The following is an 18,975-nucleotide window of genomic DNA, read 5'->3' as shown; positions in this document are numbered from 1 at the left end:
AGGGTACCCTGTCCTCTGCTCTGCTCTCCCACCGTGGCCCACCTGGGTTGGGAATATTATGATCTTTATCCTGCCCCGTAAGGATCCAATCGGTTTTATCCAGGGGTGGGATTCAAATAATTTAACAACCGGTTCTCTGCCCTACTGACCAGCTGGGTGGGCGTGGCCATGGTGGGCGAGGCCAGGGGGTGTGACAGGCAGCACCCGGCCTCCTGCACCCCCCTGGGAGCAAAAATGGGGCTCAGGGGAGGCGCAGTGGCCCCTCTGAGCCCCGTTTTGGGCCTAGTAGGCCTCCCTGCAGCCTTCTGGGAGCAAAAACAGGGCGCATGGGGACTTCTGGAAGGGGCAGAGCCAGCCAGCAGTTTAACAGTCGGTTCTCCCAAACCGGCTCGAACCGGCTGAATCCCACCACTGGTTTTACCCTGATGTAATTGTCAAAGCTGCTTTCAAAGGTTCCTGGGAATTGTAGTTTGGTAAAAGGGTTGAGGATACCGAGATAAAAGTCCTAAGGTTGTCCACACACCAGTTTTAGCAAAGGTTTTTTGAGGGGGGGGGGGAGAAGGAAGGACGATTAAATCATTTTGAGACTGTAGGAATTTAGCACCCACCCCCCTCCTAGAAGAATGAAATATTTTAGAAAATATTTAAAAGGCAGAATATATTTCCCTGGATGAGAAATGGAGAAACATGTTTTAAAGACAAAGCAACTCCCCCCACCTTTGTCAATGGGCCATTAAGGCCTGAGCCAGTCCATTGTCTACATGACAAAGATAGGATTAGCCCCTACCCATCTAGCAACAGAATCTTACCACATGGCAAGGCTCAAGCAAGCTTGAGAGACAACCTACAACATTAGCTAAGACCCCTAGACCACCTGGGAGTTTGACAACCAATCAGGATACTCTTCCTGTGCCCCAGAAAGTTCAAAGCTCAGAAAAAGCATAAAACCAGGGAGCACACAGGATCTCAGCCCTTTTCTGTTCAGGATCTCAAGCCATGTGATCCTGACCACCATTAAACCATCTTTCCAAGCAGTCTCCATGTTTCCAGTGTCTTTGTCCCCACTTGGAACTGAACCCAGATGGATATTTCTTCCAACAAGACCTACAGCGCGTGTTTTCCCAGGGAAAGGCCCCATCCGCACCAATATTCATGCATGTGATTTGGATAAAAAGAGTTGAACAACCGTGCTGTCAGCAGGGTGTGGTCATAAAATTCAAGACGGCAACCTTGCTGTTATTGAAGATCCGATTTGTTTACGTCCTTGCAGCTGCCGTCTTGATTTTTCTGACCACATGGACATAAACACAAGGAGAGGCCTACTTGTCTTTTGAGATCACATCCTGGAGATACCCTTGACTGGACCGTAGATGCCGTCTCGACTTCTAGCACAGTGCTTCCAAAACTTGGCTAAATTACTCAAACGTGGGTAGAAGTGGTTTTTCTTTGAGCAATGACGCACAAACCTCTTACCCAGTCATAACAGGGACCTTAAACTAAGGACTCTCTGACCAACAGTAGAAAGAACTTTCTCAAATGAGGTTTTGTGTAATGTAGAAAAAAGTTTGGGAAGCCTGTCTTAGAAAGACATTGGAGAGTAGTTCTTCCTAGTTTTATTCTGGCCATTGCCCAATTCTTTGTAAATTACAGTTTCCGCAAGGTGGGGTTACTGAATTTTGTACAATCCAGAGCTGACTAACAGAATAACAGAGTTGGAAAAGGACCCTTGGAGGTCTTCTAGTCCACCCCTCTGCTCAAGCAGGAGACCCTATACCATTTCAGACAAGCAGTTGTCCAATTTCTTCTTAAAAACATCCAGTGGTGGATTAGGACAAGCCGTTCCACTGATTAATTGTTCTCACTGTCAAGAAATTTCTCCTTAGTTCTAGGTTGGTCCCCTTCTTGACTGGTTTCCATCCATTGCTTCTTGTTCTGCCTTCAGGTGCTTTGGAAAATAGGTTGGCCCAGTGGTGGGATTCAACCGGTTCACACCATTTAGGCCGAACCAGTTGTTAAATTGCTGGCTGGCCCCTCCCCTCCCTCCCTGCCCCTTCCAGGAGTCCCCACACATCCCGTTTTGGCTCCCAAATAAGGAAGGCCTACTAGGCCCAAAACAGGACACGGAGGGTGCGCCCCCCCCACCCCGTGGCCCATTTTTGCTCCCAGGAGGCTGCAGAGAGGCCTACTGGGCCCCAAACGGGGCACGGAGATGTGTGGCGTGCCCCCCCCCTCCCGTGGTTCAATTTTGTTCCCACGCAGGAGGCTGCCGGCTGCCTGTCACACACCCCATGGCCACACCCACTCAGCCGGTCATGAGGGCAGAGAACCGTTTGTTAAATTATTTGAATCCCACCACTGGGTTGGGCCCTCTTCTTTGTGGCAGCTTTTTCTCATTGGCTTCAGAGCAGACGGTCTCCAATCGTTCTTTCAATTGGAGAAGAAGGAAATTATGACTAGCAGGAGGACCATCATGGCCTGGTCTATCCCCAACCATTGACATTCTTCTAAGGAAGGAGAGGTTGCAGAGAACAGAGTGTAGGGATGATGTTGAGGGGCGGGGGGCGGGAAGTCTCGGATATGTCAACTAGTCCGAGTGGTTAAATAACTAGTCGCGGGGAGGGTTTAGTGTCCTAGTCACTCCAGAGACTCTGAGATTTCATGGGGATATTTGAAATGGTGCTTTCTTTTCCAACCATTTGGTAGAGGCTGGGGATCTTTCGATTGGCTCAGGGACGGCAGGAGAGTTGAGTCTCATCGTGACTCATCCATCTGAAGTGCAGCAAGACCTAGTCAGGTGATCGTGGGTGAGCAGGGGCTCCTTCACCGGAAAAGAAGGCCGCTAGGAAGTAGGGTGAGATGGGGAGGGAACGAAAACAACATGTCTCATTCAAGAACCTCCCTTGCTAAGCCCATCTTCTCCTGCATCGTCTGTGCAACACCAGTCCATTCGGTGGCACTGTCGCACGTCCCCGTCCCTACCTACCCCCCCCGAAAAAATCTCTGTGCGGACTCCTGTCTTGCCTTTCCCTTGATGCCCGAAGAGAGCCTAGGGCATCGCCCTCTTCTTTACTCCTTCCTCCCAAACTCTCTGATCCTTGCACTCCTGTGTCCCGGTCCAAATGCACAGTATTGTTTCTGTGTGTCACTATTTCTCACCCAATTTGTTCCTGATGTATAGCCCAGCCTGGTTAACGATTGTCTGTTTCGTTTTCTTTGTATCTGTAAATTCATTAAAAAGGTGATTTTACCCGATTCAGACCGTGTTTTGCTATTTCTTTTCCATGCCTTTGCTTCCGGCAGCTTTGGGTTTTTTTTCCATCCCTGCCTTCCCGGATGTCTTTCGGAGTCCAGGTAGTTCTCGACTTACAACAGCTCATTTAGTGACCGTTCAAAGTTGCCACGCCACTGGGGAGGAAAAGTGACTTATTTATTTATTATTTATTAATCATACTTTTATACCGCACCATCTCCCGTAGGACTCAGGGCGGTTCACAGGCATATTAAAAAACAATATAATAAATAAGCATTAAAAAACCAATTAAAACTAAATATTATCATAGCCAAATCACTAAAAACGGTAAAAACCCATTAAAAAACCCTTAAAATTTAGTTAAAACATTTTATTCTTAGGCTAGTCCAGCGCGCTGAAATAATAATAAGTGGAACGACTTGCCTGCAGAAGTTGTGAATGCTCCAACACTGGAAATTTTTAAGAAAATGTTGGATAACCATCTGACTGAGATGGTGTAGGGTTTTCCTGCCTGGGCAGGGGGTTGGACTAGAAGGCCTCCAAGGTCCCTTCCAACTCTGTTGTTATGTTATGTTAATAAAGTCTTCAGTTCACGTCTGAAGGTCCGGAGGTCGGGGAGTGGTCGTAATCCCGGAGGAAGCTCGTTCCACAGGGCTTGTCGTGTCCCACTCCTCCGCTGACGGCTGGGTCCGGGAAATCCGAATCAGGCGTGCCTCTGCAGCTCTGCCCAAAGTCCTAGCAAAGTCCTCAGAGCAGGCAGGAGACCAGTAAGTGACTTCAGCAAGATAAGTTTGACTTTTGCCTGACTCAGAGACTGCCAGAAAGTAGATCCTTTATATAGGCCATGGGGTGTGGCTCCATGACTCAGCACTCATTAAGGCCTGCCCCTCCCTTCCCTCTGTAGCCTCCGCCTCTCCAATCTTCTGATGCGAGGGTCACACCAATCAGCTGTTGGTAATAAACCCTCCTCAGGCTCACCTGCTGTGGAGGAGGGGGAGGGGTCTAGCTGCTCCGTTTGCCTGGGCATGGAGTCAGGGCTGGGGCAGGGAGATTCTCCTTCTGCAGTTTGTGTGGGCATGGAGCCAGGACTGGGACCGGGAGGCATACATTCCTCAGTGTGCGGGAGCAGGTAAGAAGGCCCCGGCTGCTCTGAGGGCGGGCAAGACACAACAGGGCTGGTGCCGCCACAGAGAAGGCCCTCCCCCTGGGGGTCGCCAACCTACATTGTTTGGTCGACGGCACCCTGAGGAGGCCCACTCTGTGGGAGCGCACGGGTCGTTGGGAGGCAATCGGCGGCAGATGGCGGTCTCGAAGGTATCCCGGTCTTAAGCCATGGAGCGCTTTAAAGATGGTAACCAAAACCTTGAATTGCACCCGGAAGGCTACCGGTAGCCAGTGTAGGCCGCGCAGGATGGGTGTTATATGGGAGCAACACGGTGCTCCCTCTATCACTCGCGCGGCCGCATTCTGGACTAACTGGAGCCTCCGGGTGCTCTTCAAGGGGAGCCCCATGTAGAGAGCATTGCAGTAGTCCAGGCCGTTTTTCACACTTCCCCCCCCCCCCGATCACGTGAATCAAAATTCAGACGCTTGGCCACGGACTCATACTTATGACAGTTGCTGTGTCCCCCCAAGGTCACGTGATCTCCTTTTGCAACTTTTTGACAAGCAAAACCAGTGGGGAAAATCCAGATTCACTTAACCACCGTGTTACTAACTTATCAACTACGGTGATTCACCTGTGGCAAGAAAGACGGTATAAAATGGTGCAAAACTCCCTTAACAAATGTCTCACTTCACAACACAAATTCGGGGCTCAGTTGCGGCCGTAACTCAAGGACTATCTGTATCTAGTATGAGTGTTTGGTATCTGCTTTTGTTCATCTTCTTTTTGTTAAGGTAAAGGTAAAGGTTCCCCCTCACATATACGTGCTAGTTGTTGCCGACTCTAGGGGGCGGTGCTCATCTCCGTTTCAAAGCCGAAGAGCCAGCGCTGTCTGAAGACGTCTCCATGGTCATGGGGCCGGCATGACTCAACACCAATGACGCATGGAACGCTGTTACCTTCCCACCAAAGGTGGTCCCTATTTTTCTACTGAACTAAAGGTTCCCCCTCACACATACGTGCTAGTCGTTCCTGACTCTAGGGGGCGGTGCTCATCTCTGTTTCAAAGCCGAAGAGCCAGCGCTGTCCAAAGACGTCTCCGTGGTCACGTGGCTGGCACGACTCAACACCAAAGACGCATGGAACGCTGTTACCTTCCCACCAAGGTGGTCCCTATTTTTCTACTTGCATTTTTGACGTGTTTTCAAACTGCTAGGTTGGCAGAAGCTGGGACAAGGAACCCCGTTACGCGGCAGCACTAGGGATTCGAACCGCTGAACTGCCGACCTTTTGATTGACAAGGTCAGCGTCTTAGCCCCTGAAGTGTAATTCAGTTTGGCTGAGGCTGGTGGATTTGACACTTTCCACCTCCATGCCTAAGGGAACTGTGCTTGTGTTGTCTTGCCATCAAAGCTCTACAAGCAGAGATGTCCACCAGTTATGGTCCAAAAATGTCAAGATGATAACTGTGGTGATTGTCATCCTGATATTTGGTCCATCATCTTGACTTTGGGGCCCATTATCCACGGCCCTCCCTGTCTGCAACGGAAAGCCTACACTTGGTTTTCCAAGGGCCTGCAAATGTTGCATTCCCCAGAATGGGCGGAGCCAGAATGACAATTACACTTGATTTCCTTTCTGTGTAATTCACATTAAACGGCGTTCCTATGTCAACTCTCTGGTCAGCGATTTACTTAGTTCCTCCTTGTTCAAGCAGGAGAGCCTATACCTGTGAATGTCACCCTCCCCAGACTCCTAGAGAGGCTCTGGAGGCTGGGGACAGCAAAAAAACGGGCCTTCTGGGCCCACCGGAAGTTGGCAAATGGCAAATGGGCCATTTCTGGCATCCGAAGGATCTCCGGGGGTGGGGTGGGAGACTCTCCCCAGACTCCTAGAGAGGCTCTGGAGGCTGGGGACAGCAAAAAACAGGCCTTCTGGTCCCACTGGAAGTTGGCAAATGGGCCATTTCTGGCATTCAAAGGACCTCTGGTGGGGTGGGAGGCCGTTTTCACTCTCCCCAGACTCCTAGAGAGGCTCTGGAGGCTGGGGACAGCAAAAAACGGGCCTTCTGGTCCCACTGGAAGTTGGCAAATGGGCCATTTCTGGCATTCAAAGGACCTCTGGTGGGGGGAGGAGGCCGTTTTCACCCTCCCCAGACTCCTAAAAAGGCTCTAGAGTCAACCTGGTCCCTACCGCCCACTAGTGGACATTCCAGCTTTCATGGTGGGCGGTAAAGGGTTTTGTCCGATACTGAAGCACTTTCCTTTTTTTTAATTTAATTGACGTTTTAAAAAATTTTCATAGCATTATTTAAAAACATTTTCAATAGGTTTTCATAAAATTCCCCGTGACAATTTACATTTCTGAAAATATACTGTTTGTATCGCCCGCGCATAAGTTTAGTTCGCGTTATGTAAGTGAAAACTAAATAGCGTTATAGTGCAACCTCAAACAAAAGAGCCTTGCCCCAAAATCGGTCGCGCATCTCCCCCCACACCACCCAGCTGTAACAGGCAAGCAGAAATGGTAGCTGGCGCCTCCCCCAAACCCAATCCACGATGCGCGAGAGGCATGCGCAGACGACGATACATGGCGCATTACTGTGGAACCGGTGGGCGGTTAGAAAATTTTTCTACTAACAGAGCTACAAAAGTGGGCAGTAGGTATAAAAAGGTTAACTACCCCTTCTCTAGAGCTAGGTGAGAGAGGAAAACGGGTCTACCAGACCATCGCGTGCCAGGAGCATGGGGAGCGGGAGGGGGTGTCGTGCACACATGTGTGGGGGCAGGGTGCATAGGATTATGGGTGTGGGGTCACGTGCATGTCCCCACTCCTGGCCCCCACTCCTGGCATGCAATGGCAAAAAAATTAGCCATCACTGGCCTATACAATTCCAGACAGGTGGCTGTCTAGTCTCTTCTTAAAAACCTCTAGTGATGGAGCACCTACAACGTCTGAAGGCCAACTGGTTAATTGTTCTCCACGTTATGAATTTTCTCCTTAATTCCAGGTTGCTTCTCTCCTGGATTAGGAAGGGTCTCTGCTCTGTATCTCCCAGTGGCTGAAACGGCAGCCTTCCTTATCTTGCATTCCAGCACGTGGGATGCAAAGGACGTTGCAGAAAGCCAATTATGGGCATCACAGCTTCTCCTTGCCCAAGGACGTGCCCTCTCCTCCTGACTCTTCACGCAGAGCCTTGCGCACATCCAGCAGCTGCTGGGCAACCCCAAGGGCCATGTCTTCGGTGAGCTCCTCATCAACCTTCCGCTCCGAGCACATCAGCACCTACACCCCGAGCAAACATCGCTTCGAGCCTCTGCTTGAGTCTCCCCATGGGATCTTTGGGGCAGGGAGAACTCAGGAGCCCTATGGGTATTCAGGTGAGTGAGAGCCTTTTGGGGTGGGGTGGGGAACTCAAGTGCACAGCATGTTCCAACTCCCCCTTGGATTTCAGAGGCAAGGTGACGTTAGATCAAGATTGATTGCTCATCCCTCCCTTAGATGATCAAAAATGGACCAAGAGAATACTGTTTTCTCATTTCCGGTATTGTATGAGCAATAACTAGTTGCTATTTTACTATGTGTGTCTGCTTGACGTGATCTGCTTAGCAATAGCAATAGCACTTAGACTTATATGCCACTTCACAGTGCTTTAGTGCCTTTTCTAAGCTGTTTATAGAGTTAGCCTCTTGCACCCAACAATCTGGGCCTCTGGTGGCTCAACGGACTAAGTCTGTCTGTTATTAACACAGCTGCTTGCAATTACTGCAAGTTCAAGCCCCACCAGGCCCAAGGTTGACTCAGCCTTCCATCCTTTATAAGGTAGGTAAAATGAGGACCCAGATTGTCGGGGGCAATTAAGTTGACTTTGTATATAATATACAAATGGATGAAGACTATTGCTTAACACATTGTAAGCCACCCTGAGTCTTCGGAGAAGGGCGGGATATAAATGCAAATAAAATAAAAATAAATTTGGGTCCTCATTTTACCCACCTCGGAAGGATGGGAGGCTGAGTCAACCTTGAGCCTGGTGAGATTCGAACTGGCAAATTGCAGGCAGCCGGGCAGGCAGCAGAAGTAGCCTGCAGTACTGCACTCTAACCACTGCGCCACCATAGCTCTTACCAGATACTTGAATTAACCCCTTTGGGAAGGAGTCCTGCAAGATTCAAACAGGTAGTCCTCGACTTACAGCCATTCATTTAGTGATCTTTCAAAGTTGCAGCAGCACTGAAAACAGGGATTTATGACCGTTGTTTCACACTTACGACCGTTGCAGCCTCCTTGATGGTCACCCATGCAATCAAAACGCCGGCCCTTGGCAACTGGCGTGAATTTATGACGGTCGAAGCGTCCCGGGTCATGTGATCACAATTGGCAAACTTCCCAGGGGGAAGCAACAGAAGTTTGGGGGGTCAATTGCGGTCCTAAGTCAAGGACTACTTGTATAAGGACATGTATTACGAATTAATCGGCTTCATGGAACACATCTCCAAGATTAAATCCAATTAAGCCCATTGTGACGGATGAATGCATCTGACTTAATTATGAGCATTGAATGAACCATCAGTGCAATTCAATTTCTGGATATTGAAACATGCTCAGTTACAACCCGGAAAAACACAGGAGGCAAGGCAGGGTTAGGGTTAGGGTTAAGCAAGAAGTTGCTTCCTTCGGGGTGGATCTTCCAAAATTAATAGCTGGGGCTCCCTCAAAAAACCATGAATTAACCCCCCCCCCTTTTTAAAAAAAATATAGCAAATGACAGCAGCTAGCCAATCTTGGCTGATCTGGGGGGGGGGGGAACGAAGAAGCATCAAGCTTGGTTAGTACAGTAAAAGGTAAAAGTTCCCCTCGCACATACGTGCTAGCCGTTCCCGACTCTAGGGGGCGGTGCTCATCTCCGTTTCAAAGCCGAAGAGCCAGCGCTGTCCAAAGACGTCTCCGTGGTCATGTGGCCGGCATGACTCAACGCCAAAGGCGCACGGAACGCTGTTACCTTCCCTCCCTGTTTTTCTACTTGCATTTTTTACCTGCTTTCGAACTGCTAGGTTGGCAGAAGCTGGGACAAGTAACGGGAGCTCACCCTGTTAGGCGGCACTAGGGATTCGAACAGCTGAACTGCCGACCTTTCGATCGACAAGCTCAGCATCTTACCCACTAAACCACAGTTAGCCCACGCGTCCCTTCAGTTAGTACAGTACTGGATTGCAGTTAGTACAGTACTGGATTGCAAAAACCCACCTCACCACTAGAGGGCAGCAGGATGATACAAAAAACTCTTTCCCACCACTAGGGGGGTTCTCTTGCAATATGGCAGCTCAGGTACAGGAGCCCCAGAGGCAGCTTGGTGTAGTAATGAAGGCATCCTGCTAGAAACTGGGAGATCCTGAGTTCTAGACCTGCCTTAGGCACAAAGCCAGTTGACGATTCGGAGCCAGTCACTCTCTCAACCCTAGAAAGGAGGCAATGGCAAACTGAATCCCAAAAAAACCTTGCCCAAAAAAGCTGCAGGAATATGTCCAGACAACCTGCAGGTGTTCTCTCGCATTCTTTCTCCCTCCCTCTCTCTCTCTCTCTCTCTCTCTCTCTCTCTCTCTCTCTCTCTCCCCTCTTCCTCTCCCTCTCCCTTTCCCCCCCTCTCTCACACACACAAAACACACCCTTCTCTTTGGTCCCCTCCCAGGGTCTCCTCCATCAGTCCATTCCTCAGCCTTGGGCAGCAGCAACGTGGTGGCCAGCGGGAACAAATACCAGGTCATCGCGGATCTCAGCCAGTTTGAACCTCAAGATATCGTGGTGAGTTCCTACAACTACTGCATTGTCATCCAAGCTGAGAAGGTAAGAAGGGGGCTTCTGTCAGGGCTGAGATATGCAGAGGGGATAAAAGAAACCGATACCCCAGGTCCCCTTCCCACCAGACTTGAAATCCTGGGTTTAGAAAATTTAGAACTCCTCCGCCTTCGACATGACCTGAGTTTAACTCATAGAATCATCTGTTACAACATCCTTCCTGTTGAAGACTACTTCAGCTTCAATCACAATACACGAGCACACAATAGATTTAAGCTTAATGTGAACCGCTCCAATCTTGATTGCAGAAAATATGACTTCAGTAACAGAGTTGTTAATGCTTGGAATACACTACCTGACTCTGTGGTCTCTTCCCAAAATCCCCAAAGCTTTAACCAAAGACTGTCTACTATTGACCTCACCCCATTCCTAAGAGGTCTGTAAGGGGCGTGCATAAGAGCACCAGCGTGCCTACCGTTCCTGTCCTAATGTTCCCTTTGATTGTATCCAATTTCATATAGTTATTGCAAACTTAAGATTATATATATGCTTAAATATCGTATGGCTATTTCATGCTTATGCTTATATATACTGTTGTGACAAATAAAATAATAAATAAATAAACACGTTTAAAACCCAATCGAGGGGGGGAGGGAGAATTCATATGTGATTGGAATGTCGAGATGGATGAGTTGCTCTGGTCATTAAACAGATCACTTAATTGTTAAAATTAGCTCCAAGCAGCACGGTCACTCATGAGGCTAAGCTAACTCTGGCAGACGCTTGTGTTATGGGAATCCCTAAACCCGCCATCCTCCATGTTGATTGGCATCTCTCTCAGTGGCTGAATTTGGCTGCAGTTCTGCACGGAGATCTAACCTGTCAGTCCTAAAGGAAGACCTTGACTACGTGTCAGATTGTGTTCTGTCCCCCCTCGCCTCCGTCCGAGCGATGGCACTATCAGCTCTGGCAGCAAACTAGCGAGCGTCTGCCAAGTGACTCTGTTATCTCCCTTGATGCTGGTGAGTCACCCAGGAACAAACAGTGCTTCAGCTCTTAGTTAAGCAGTTGATTTGCCTGCTACGAAGAGGCACAGCAGCTCTTGCTGCCTTTATATCCTGTGGGGTGTGGCTCCATGACTCAGCACTTCCTAGGCCTGCCTCACCCCTGCTTCTGTTGTTCCCGCCTCTCCTGCCTACGAAACCTAGGGTCCAGCCAGGCCTGATTGCCATCAGCTGAGTCTGGAGGCGTGGCCTGGGGGGGGAAAGACTCAGGAGACGGAGGCCTCATTATCTCTTCCACCTGGCCTGCTTCTGGCTCCTGGAGCTGAGCCAGGGAAGCCGGTGCTCCCGAGGTAAATCCTGATGGCCCTTCCCCCTCACTTTCCAAGTCACTTTCTGGCAGCAGGCCTGGCTCGGGGGGGGGGGGCGCAGATACAACAGATTGGCCTAACAAGTAGCAACTTCAATTCTCAAGCAACAAATGCTCTGTCTTGCACATTGGCAACAAAAAAAATCAAAACATAAAATACAAATTAGATGGACATGACCTTATAGATGACCCTCACTCAGTCAAGGACCTTGGAGTACTCATTTCTAAAGATCTAAGTGCCAAAGCCCATTGTAACAACATTGCTAAAAAGGCACTAAGAGTTGTTAACCTAATCTTGCATAGCTTCTTCTCTGGTAATATTGTACTACTAACTAGAGCTTACAAAACATTTGCTAGACCAATTCTTGAATACAGCTCATCTGTCTAGAACCCGCACTGCATATCGGACATAAATACAACCGAGAGAGTCCAGAGATATTTCACAAAAATAGTCCTCCACTCCTCTGTTCGCAATAAAACACCAGACTCCAAATTTTGGGCTTAGACAACTTCAAACCACAGCGACTTTGGTCTGACCGAAGCATAGTACATAAAATTACCTATCACCTGTCAATGACTACTTCAGCTTCAACCAAAACAATACAAGAGCACACAATAGATGCAAACTCATGGTAAGCCGATTCAAACTAGACTGCAGAAAATACGACTTCAGTAACAGAGTGGTCAATGCCTGGAATGCACTACCTGACTCTGTAGTTTCTTCCTCCAACCCCACAGATTTTAACCTTAGACTGTCTACTGTTGACCTCACCCCATTCCTAAGAGGTCTATAAGGAGTGTGCATAAGTGCACCAGCGTTCCTATCGTCTCTGTCCTAATATTCTGTTGGAAGAAATATCCATCTGGGTTCAGTTCCAAGTGGGGACAAAGACACTGGAAACATGGAGGCTGCTTGGAAAGATGGTTTAATGGTGGCCAGGATCACATTGCTTGAGATCCTGAACAGAAAAGGGCTGAGATCCTGTGTGCTCCCTGGCTTTATGCTTTTTCTGAGCTTTGAACTTTCTGGGGCACAGGAAGAGTATCCTGATTGGTTGTCAAGCTCCCAGGTGGTCTAGGGGTCTTAGCTAACATTGTAGGTTGTCCCTCAAGCTTGCCTGAACCTTGCCATGTGGTGAGTTTCTGTTCTAGATGGGTTCTATTATGATGCAGATGATGGTTGACAAAGGTGGGGGGAAATGAGTGAGCTTAGCTGAGGCTTTAATGGCCCATTGACAAAGGTGGGGGGGGGAATCAGGAAGCTGCTTTGTCTTTAAAACATGTTTCTCCATTTCTCATCCAGGGAAATATATTCTGCCTTTTAAATATTTTCTAAAATATTTCATTCTTCTAGGAGGGGGGTGGGTGCTAAATTCCTACAATTCCTTTTTTACTTACTCTTTTCATGTATCCAAATTATGTTTTTACTTTTACCTGTTATCTTATATATGATTGACAAAATAAAATAAAATAAAATAAAATAATGGAAGTTAACCCACCCAGAGATTTAGAAAGAGGTTTGTCTGAAATGTTATAAAGATCTCCTGCCTGAGCAGGCGGTTGGACTAAGAGACCTCCAAGGTGCCATTACAGCTCTATTATTCTGTTAACTTCATAACTGGGCTGTAAATAGTTTTTCGGGTCTCCATTGTAACTTCGAACAGTTGCTAAGTAACTGGCCACATGTATTACGTTTGCTCAAATCTTACCAGTTGCCTAAGCTAATGTACAACAAATCCGTTTCTTGGTCTCGGTGCGCCGTATGTTTTCAAACAGCACACTTAACCTGATTACTGAACGGACTCGTTTTTTAAAGTTTGTGCCATGCCTGAACAAAACCCCTAGTTGAGGTTAACAGAAGTCAAGTTGCTTCTATTATGCAAATGCATTCTTTGTCTGATCTGAATTAAAATGGTTGCATAAACTTAGTCACAGATCGGGAGGGAAAAGCAGGACACGGATTGAAGGCAAGGAGGAGAGAAGGTAGGAGGTAGGAGACTGGAGGCTAAAACATATGAAGAAGGGTTGCAGGAACTTGGTATGTCTAGTTTAATGAAAAGAAGGATTAGGGGAGACATGATAGCAGTGTTCCAATATCTCAGGGGCTGCCACAAAGAAGAGGGGGTCAAGCTCTTCTCCAAAGCACCCGAAGGCAGGACAAGAAGCAATGGGTGGAAACTAATCAAGGAGAGAAGCAACTTAGAATTAAGGAGAAATTTCCTGATGGTGAGAATAGAATAGAATAGAATAGAATAGAATAGAATAGAATAGAATAGAATAGAATAGAATAGAATAGAATAGAATAGAATTCTTTATTGGCCAAGTGTGATTGGACACACAAGGAATTTGTCTTGGTGCATATGCTCTCAGTGTACATAAAAGAAAAGATACGTTCATTTACAACACAAATGATGGTCAATATATCAATATAAATCATAAGGATTGCCAGCAACAGAGTTACAGTCATACAGTCATAAATGGAAAGAGGTTGGTGATGGGAACGATGAGAAGATTAATAGTAGTGCAGATTTAGTAAATAGTTTGACACAGTGATGGGATTCAAATAATTTAACAACCGGTTCTCTGTCCTAATGATTTCTTCCAACAAGCAGTTCAACAAACTGCTCAGAAAGTTAACAACCAGTTCTCCCGAAGTGGTGCGAACTGGCTGAATCCCACCACTGGTTTGACAGTATTGAGGGAATTATTTGTTTAGCAGAGTGATGGCCTTCGGGAAAAAACTGTCCTTGTGTCTAGTTGTTCTGGTGTGCAGTGATCTGTAGCGTCGTTTTGAGGGTAGGAGTTGAAACAGTTTATGCCCTAGATGTGAGGGGTCTGTAGATATTTTCACGGCCCCCTTCATGATTCGTGCAGTATACAGGTCCTCAATGGAAGGCAGGTTGGTAGCAATTATTTTTTCTGCAGTTCTAATTATCCTCTGAAGTCTGTGTCTTTCTTGTTGGGTTGCAGAACAATGAAGCACTGGAACAAGTTGCTTGCAGAAGTTGTGAATGCTCCAACACTGGAAATTTTTAAGATAATGTTGGATAATCATTTGTCTGAAATGGTGTAGGGTTTCCTGACTGGGCGGGGGTTGGACTAGAAGACCTCCAAGGTCCCTTCCAACTCTGTTATTATGATTATGATTAAGGTAGCCATAAAAAAGGAAAGCCGAACGTCCATATTTTCTAGTTTTAATTCTGTTTATCTGCTGCTGTTTTCAGAGATGTTCTATCCACTGAAGTCATCAACACCCAAATAGGATTAACAACTACAGTAACTCCCTTAGCAACATGGGGCAAAACTCACACAACTGTCTCGCTTAGCAACAGAAATTTTGGGCTGAATTGTGGTTGTTAAGTCAAGGGCAACCTGTATTCTTGATGACCTTCAGCCTAAACCAGTGTTTCTCAACCTTGAATGCTGGCTGGGGCAGGGGTCTCCAACCTTGGTCCCTTTAAGACTTGTGGACTTCAACTCCCAGAGTCCCTCAGCCAGCAAAGTCTTAAAGGGACCAAGGTTGGAGACCCCTGAGCTGGGGAATTCTGGGAGTTGAAGTCCAAGCATCTTAAAGTTGTCAAGATTGAGAAACACTGGTTTGATGAAAGACACACCATTTTTGATGTGCGGAAGTGGATAAGCTTACAACGGAGATACAAGAAAAAGAGGAAACAGAATATTACCAAGTCTGGGAGAAATGGTGTAAATGGTTGGAGGAAAGAGATAAAAAAGGCAAGGAAAGAGTAAATAACGGTTGAAATAGGAGTAGAAATTCAAGAACAAAGAGGTGGAAACAAAAATTGCAGAAAAGAAATTGTGTACACGCTTATTTATATGTATATATGTAAATAAATAAATTAATATTAGAAGTATATGTATAAAAATATGTATATGTAAAATTTTATATGTATAAAAGATACCTTAGAATAAGGGAGAAAAAAAATGTATAAGTAAGAAATTCGTTACCGACACGAATCTGTTGAAAAGGCCTCTGTGGCTGTTGAAAAGGCCTCTGTGGCTCAGACTGCTAATGCAGTCTGTTATTTAACAGCAGCTGCCTGCAATTACTGCAGGTTCAAGTCCCACCAGGCCCAAGGTTGACTCAGCCTTCCATCCTTTATAAGGTAGGTAAAATGAGGACCCAGATTGTTGGGGGCAATAAGTTGACTTTGTATATAAATATACAAATAGAATGAAGACTATTGCTAACATGGTGTAAGCCGCCCTGAGTCTTTGGAGAAGGGCGGGATATAAATGTAAAAAAAAAAAAAAAAAGTCAAAATTTCTTTTTGTTTTTAAAAAATGTTTAATAAAAATATTTTTAAAAAAATAGAGAGAAAGAAACACTGGGATAAAACCCACCTCCTTTGGTCAGATTACAGCAATATGTATTGCGTACATCCAGAATATGAATGACAGTAATTGGGTAACCAGGTCAGGCAGCTTGTGTGAACCGACGAGACCCCTTTGAAAAACTCAAGCTAAGCTTTTAAGCCACGGGTGTCAAACTTGATTTCATTGAGGGCTGCATCAGGGTTGTGTTTGACCTTGGAGGGCTGGGGGGGGGGGGCGGGGGTGGCAAGGCTGGATGTGGCCATGCTGGAAGTAGACGTTTTCATTGGCAGAGGGCTGCAGCAGAAGTGGGTTTCAGCAGGTTCTGACCGAACTGGTAGCGGAAATTTTGAGTAGTTCGGAGAACCGGTAGTAAAAATTCTGATTGGCCCCACCCCCATCTATTCTCTGCCTCCCAAGTCCCAGCTGATCGGGAGGAAATGGGGATTTTGCAGTATCCTTCCCCTGGAGTGGGGTGGGAATGGAGATTTTACAGTATCCTTCCCTTGCCACGCCCACCAAGCCATGCCACGCCCACCAAGCCACACCCATAGAACCGGTAGTATTTTTTTTTGAAACCCACCACTGGGCTGCAGGACTGAAAATGGAACTCGGGAGGGCCACACTCTACTTTTGCTAGCAGAGGCACTGCAGGCCGGTCCTTTGCTGTTTCCAGGGGGGTCCCACGAGCCAGAACTCAGAATCCCATGGTCCGGGATCCGGCCTGCGGGCCTTGAGTTCAATACCCTTGTTTTAAGCCAACATTGGTGGTGCCTTAGAAACACCAGGGTGGAAAATTCAGGAAGCTATCTGGGGAAAGGGCTCACCTGCTTATGTTTGCTTGCCTTGCAGGTGGCCGAAGATGGCATTGTCTCCAACACCTTCACCCATAAGTGCCAGCTGCCAACAGACATGGATCCTCTGTCCGTCAGTTGCTCCCTGAATGACGCTGGCAAGTTGATCATCACGGCTAGGAGGCGACAGCTGTCCCCATCGCCTCTGTATCGTACGGAGGTGAAGCTCTAAGCGTAGCCCTCTCTCACCCAAGACAGCACGTCAGCCCACACCTTGACGGTCCCTCATATGTGATTGATTTTTAGTTTAGTTTGTGGGCATCCTTTCTCTATGCCATGCACAGGTGGATTTCAGCAGGTTCTGACCAGGTCTGGAGAACCAGTAGCAGAAATTTTGAGTAGTTCGGAGAACCGGTAGTAAAAGTTCTGACTGGCCCCGCCCCCATCTATTATCTGCCTCCCAAATACCAGCTGATCGGGAGGAAATGGTGATTTTGCAGTAACCTTCCCCTGGATCGGGGAGGGAATGGAGATTTTACAGTATCCTTCCCTGGATCAGGGTGGGAATGGAGATTCTACAGTATCCTTCCCCTGGATCGGGGTGGGAATGGAGATTCTACAGTATCCTTCCCTTGAAGTGGGGTGGGAATGGAGATTTTATAGTATCCTTCCCCTGGAGTGGGGTGGGAATGGAGATTTTATAGTATCCTTCCCCTGGAGTGGGGTGGGAATGGAGATTATACAGTATCCTTCCCCTTCCACGCCCACCAAGCCACACCCACCAAGCCATGCCATGCCATGCCCACCAAGCCACACCCACAGAACCGGTAGTAAAAATTCTGACTGGCCCACCCCCATCTATTCTCTGCCTCCCGAGTCCCAGCTGATTGGGAGGAAATGGGGATTTTACAGTATCCTTCCCCTGGATTGGGGAGGGAATGGAGATTTTACAGTATCCTTCCTTTGGAGTGGGGTGGGAATGGAGACTTGATAATATCCTTTCCCTGCCAAGCCACGCCCACAGAACCGGTAGTAAAAAAATTTGAAACCCACCATGCCATCCCGTACCATAGCACCACACATGGCATTGGCATGCATTCCTTCAACCTTAGATTCCCCGTCCATTTGACAGAAAGAAAATCCTGCAGTGGCCCTCGACTTAATGACCGCAATTTGGACTGCGATTTCCATCTCTAAAGCGATGAATTGGTTGAGTTGTTCCCAATTCTTCTTCTTCTTCTTCTTCTTCTTCTTCTTCTTCTTCTTCTTCTTCTTCTTCTTCTTCTTCTTCTTCTTCTTCTTCTTCTTCTTCTTCTTCTTCTTCTTCTTCTTCTTCTTCTTCTTCTTCTTCTTCTTCTTCTTCTCTTACCAGTATTTGTTTTCCAGGTTCAAATAGATTTATCAAACTATAAAATGCAAAAATACAAAGAATATGAGGACAATGGGAAAACAAAGGGAGGAAAAGGGGAAGAGAGAAAAGTGTATGGAAAAAAAAAAAGAAGGAAAAAAGAAACACATTGACTTTGGATTCCTTTCGGTACAGCAGAATAAGGTGGCAACGTGAAATCTCAACTTTTCACTTCTATATGAGAGTATATGCTAGCCATTTCTGTAGAAACAAACGGATCTAATCAGGAAAACCTAAAATCCAAAGTTGTTCAGATCGTTGCGGTTGTTAAATGAATCACACCGTTGCTAAGTGAATCAGTCTTTCCCCCACTGACGCGGCTTGTCAGAAAGTCACAAACGGTGATCACGTGACAGTCCTCCCTCCCAGGACGCTGCACCTGTCACAAATACATGCCAGTTGCCAAGTGCCCAAATTCCAATCGCATGAGCACGGTGATGAAGAGACTGTCATAAGGGCGAGGAACTGATTGTAAGTCACTTTTTAAAGCACTGTTAGAACTTTGATCGTCAACAGTCGTAAGTTGAGGACTACTTGTACATGCAGTGTGATAGAGAAAGCCCTCCACTGAATGGCTGTGCTCTTCCATTGTTGGGATAGGCAAAGCAACAGCTTCTATGAAAAAAAAAATATGTCATGAGATCTAAAAGCTTGAAGTTTGGGGAGGTGGGAGGAGCGCAGTACTTTTGATGGTGGGTAGGTGGCAGCAAAGATAAATCTCTCCGGCTACCTGGGTTTTAGGCTGGCATCATAACATACATAGATTGTTAATTGGAAGGGACCTTGTAGGTCATCTAATCCAACCCCACCCACCCACCCACCCAAGCAGGAGACCCTACACACCATCCCCGACAAATTGCGGACCAATTTCCCCTTGAATATAGGTAGTTCTCGACGTACAACCATGGTCGAAGGCCAA

The 18,975-nt window shown here is 47.1% G+C and overlaps 1 protein-coding gene across 1 annotated transcript; it reads left to right on the top strand.

The window, feature by feature from the left end:
• Positions 1–7,458: 7,458 nt before the first annotated feature.
• LOC131201335 (heat shock protein beta-7-like) lies at positions 7,459–17,415 on the top strand. The gene is made up of 3 exons (XM_058189155.1): positions 7,459–7,735; positions 10,045–10,199; positions 16,707–17,415. Exons 1-3 carry the CDS (start codon positions 7,459–7,461, stop codon positions 16,878–16,880), a joined length of 606 nt encoding a protein of 201 aa, XP_058045138.1. The 3' UTR covers positions 16,881–17,415.
• The last annotated feature ends 1,560 nt before the right edge of the window (positions 17,416–18,975 follow it).

The sequence above is a fragment of the Ahaetulla prasina genome, chromosome 6 (assembly GCF_028640845.1).
Source record: "Ahaetulla prasina isolate Xishuangbanna chromosome 6, ASM2864084v1, whole genome shotgun sequence".
NCBI classification, from domain to species: domain Eukaryota; kingdom Metazoa; phylum Chordata; class Lepidosauria; order Squamata; family Colubridae; genus Ahaetulla; species Ahaetulla prasina.
The sequence above is the reverse complement of the archived record's forward strand: the minus strand, read 5'-3'. Positions and strand labels throughout refer to the sequence as shown.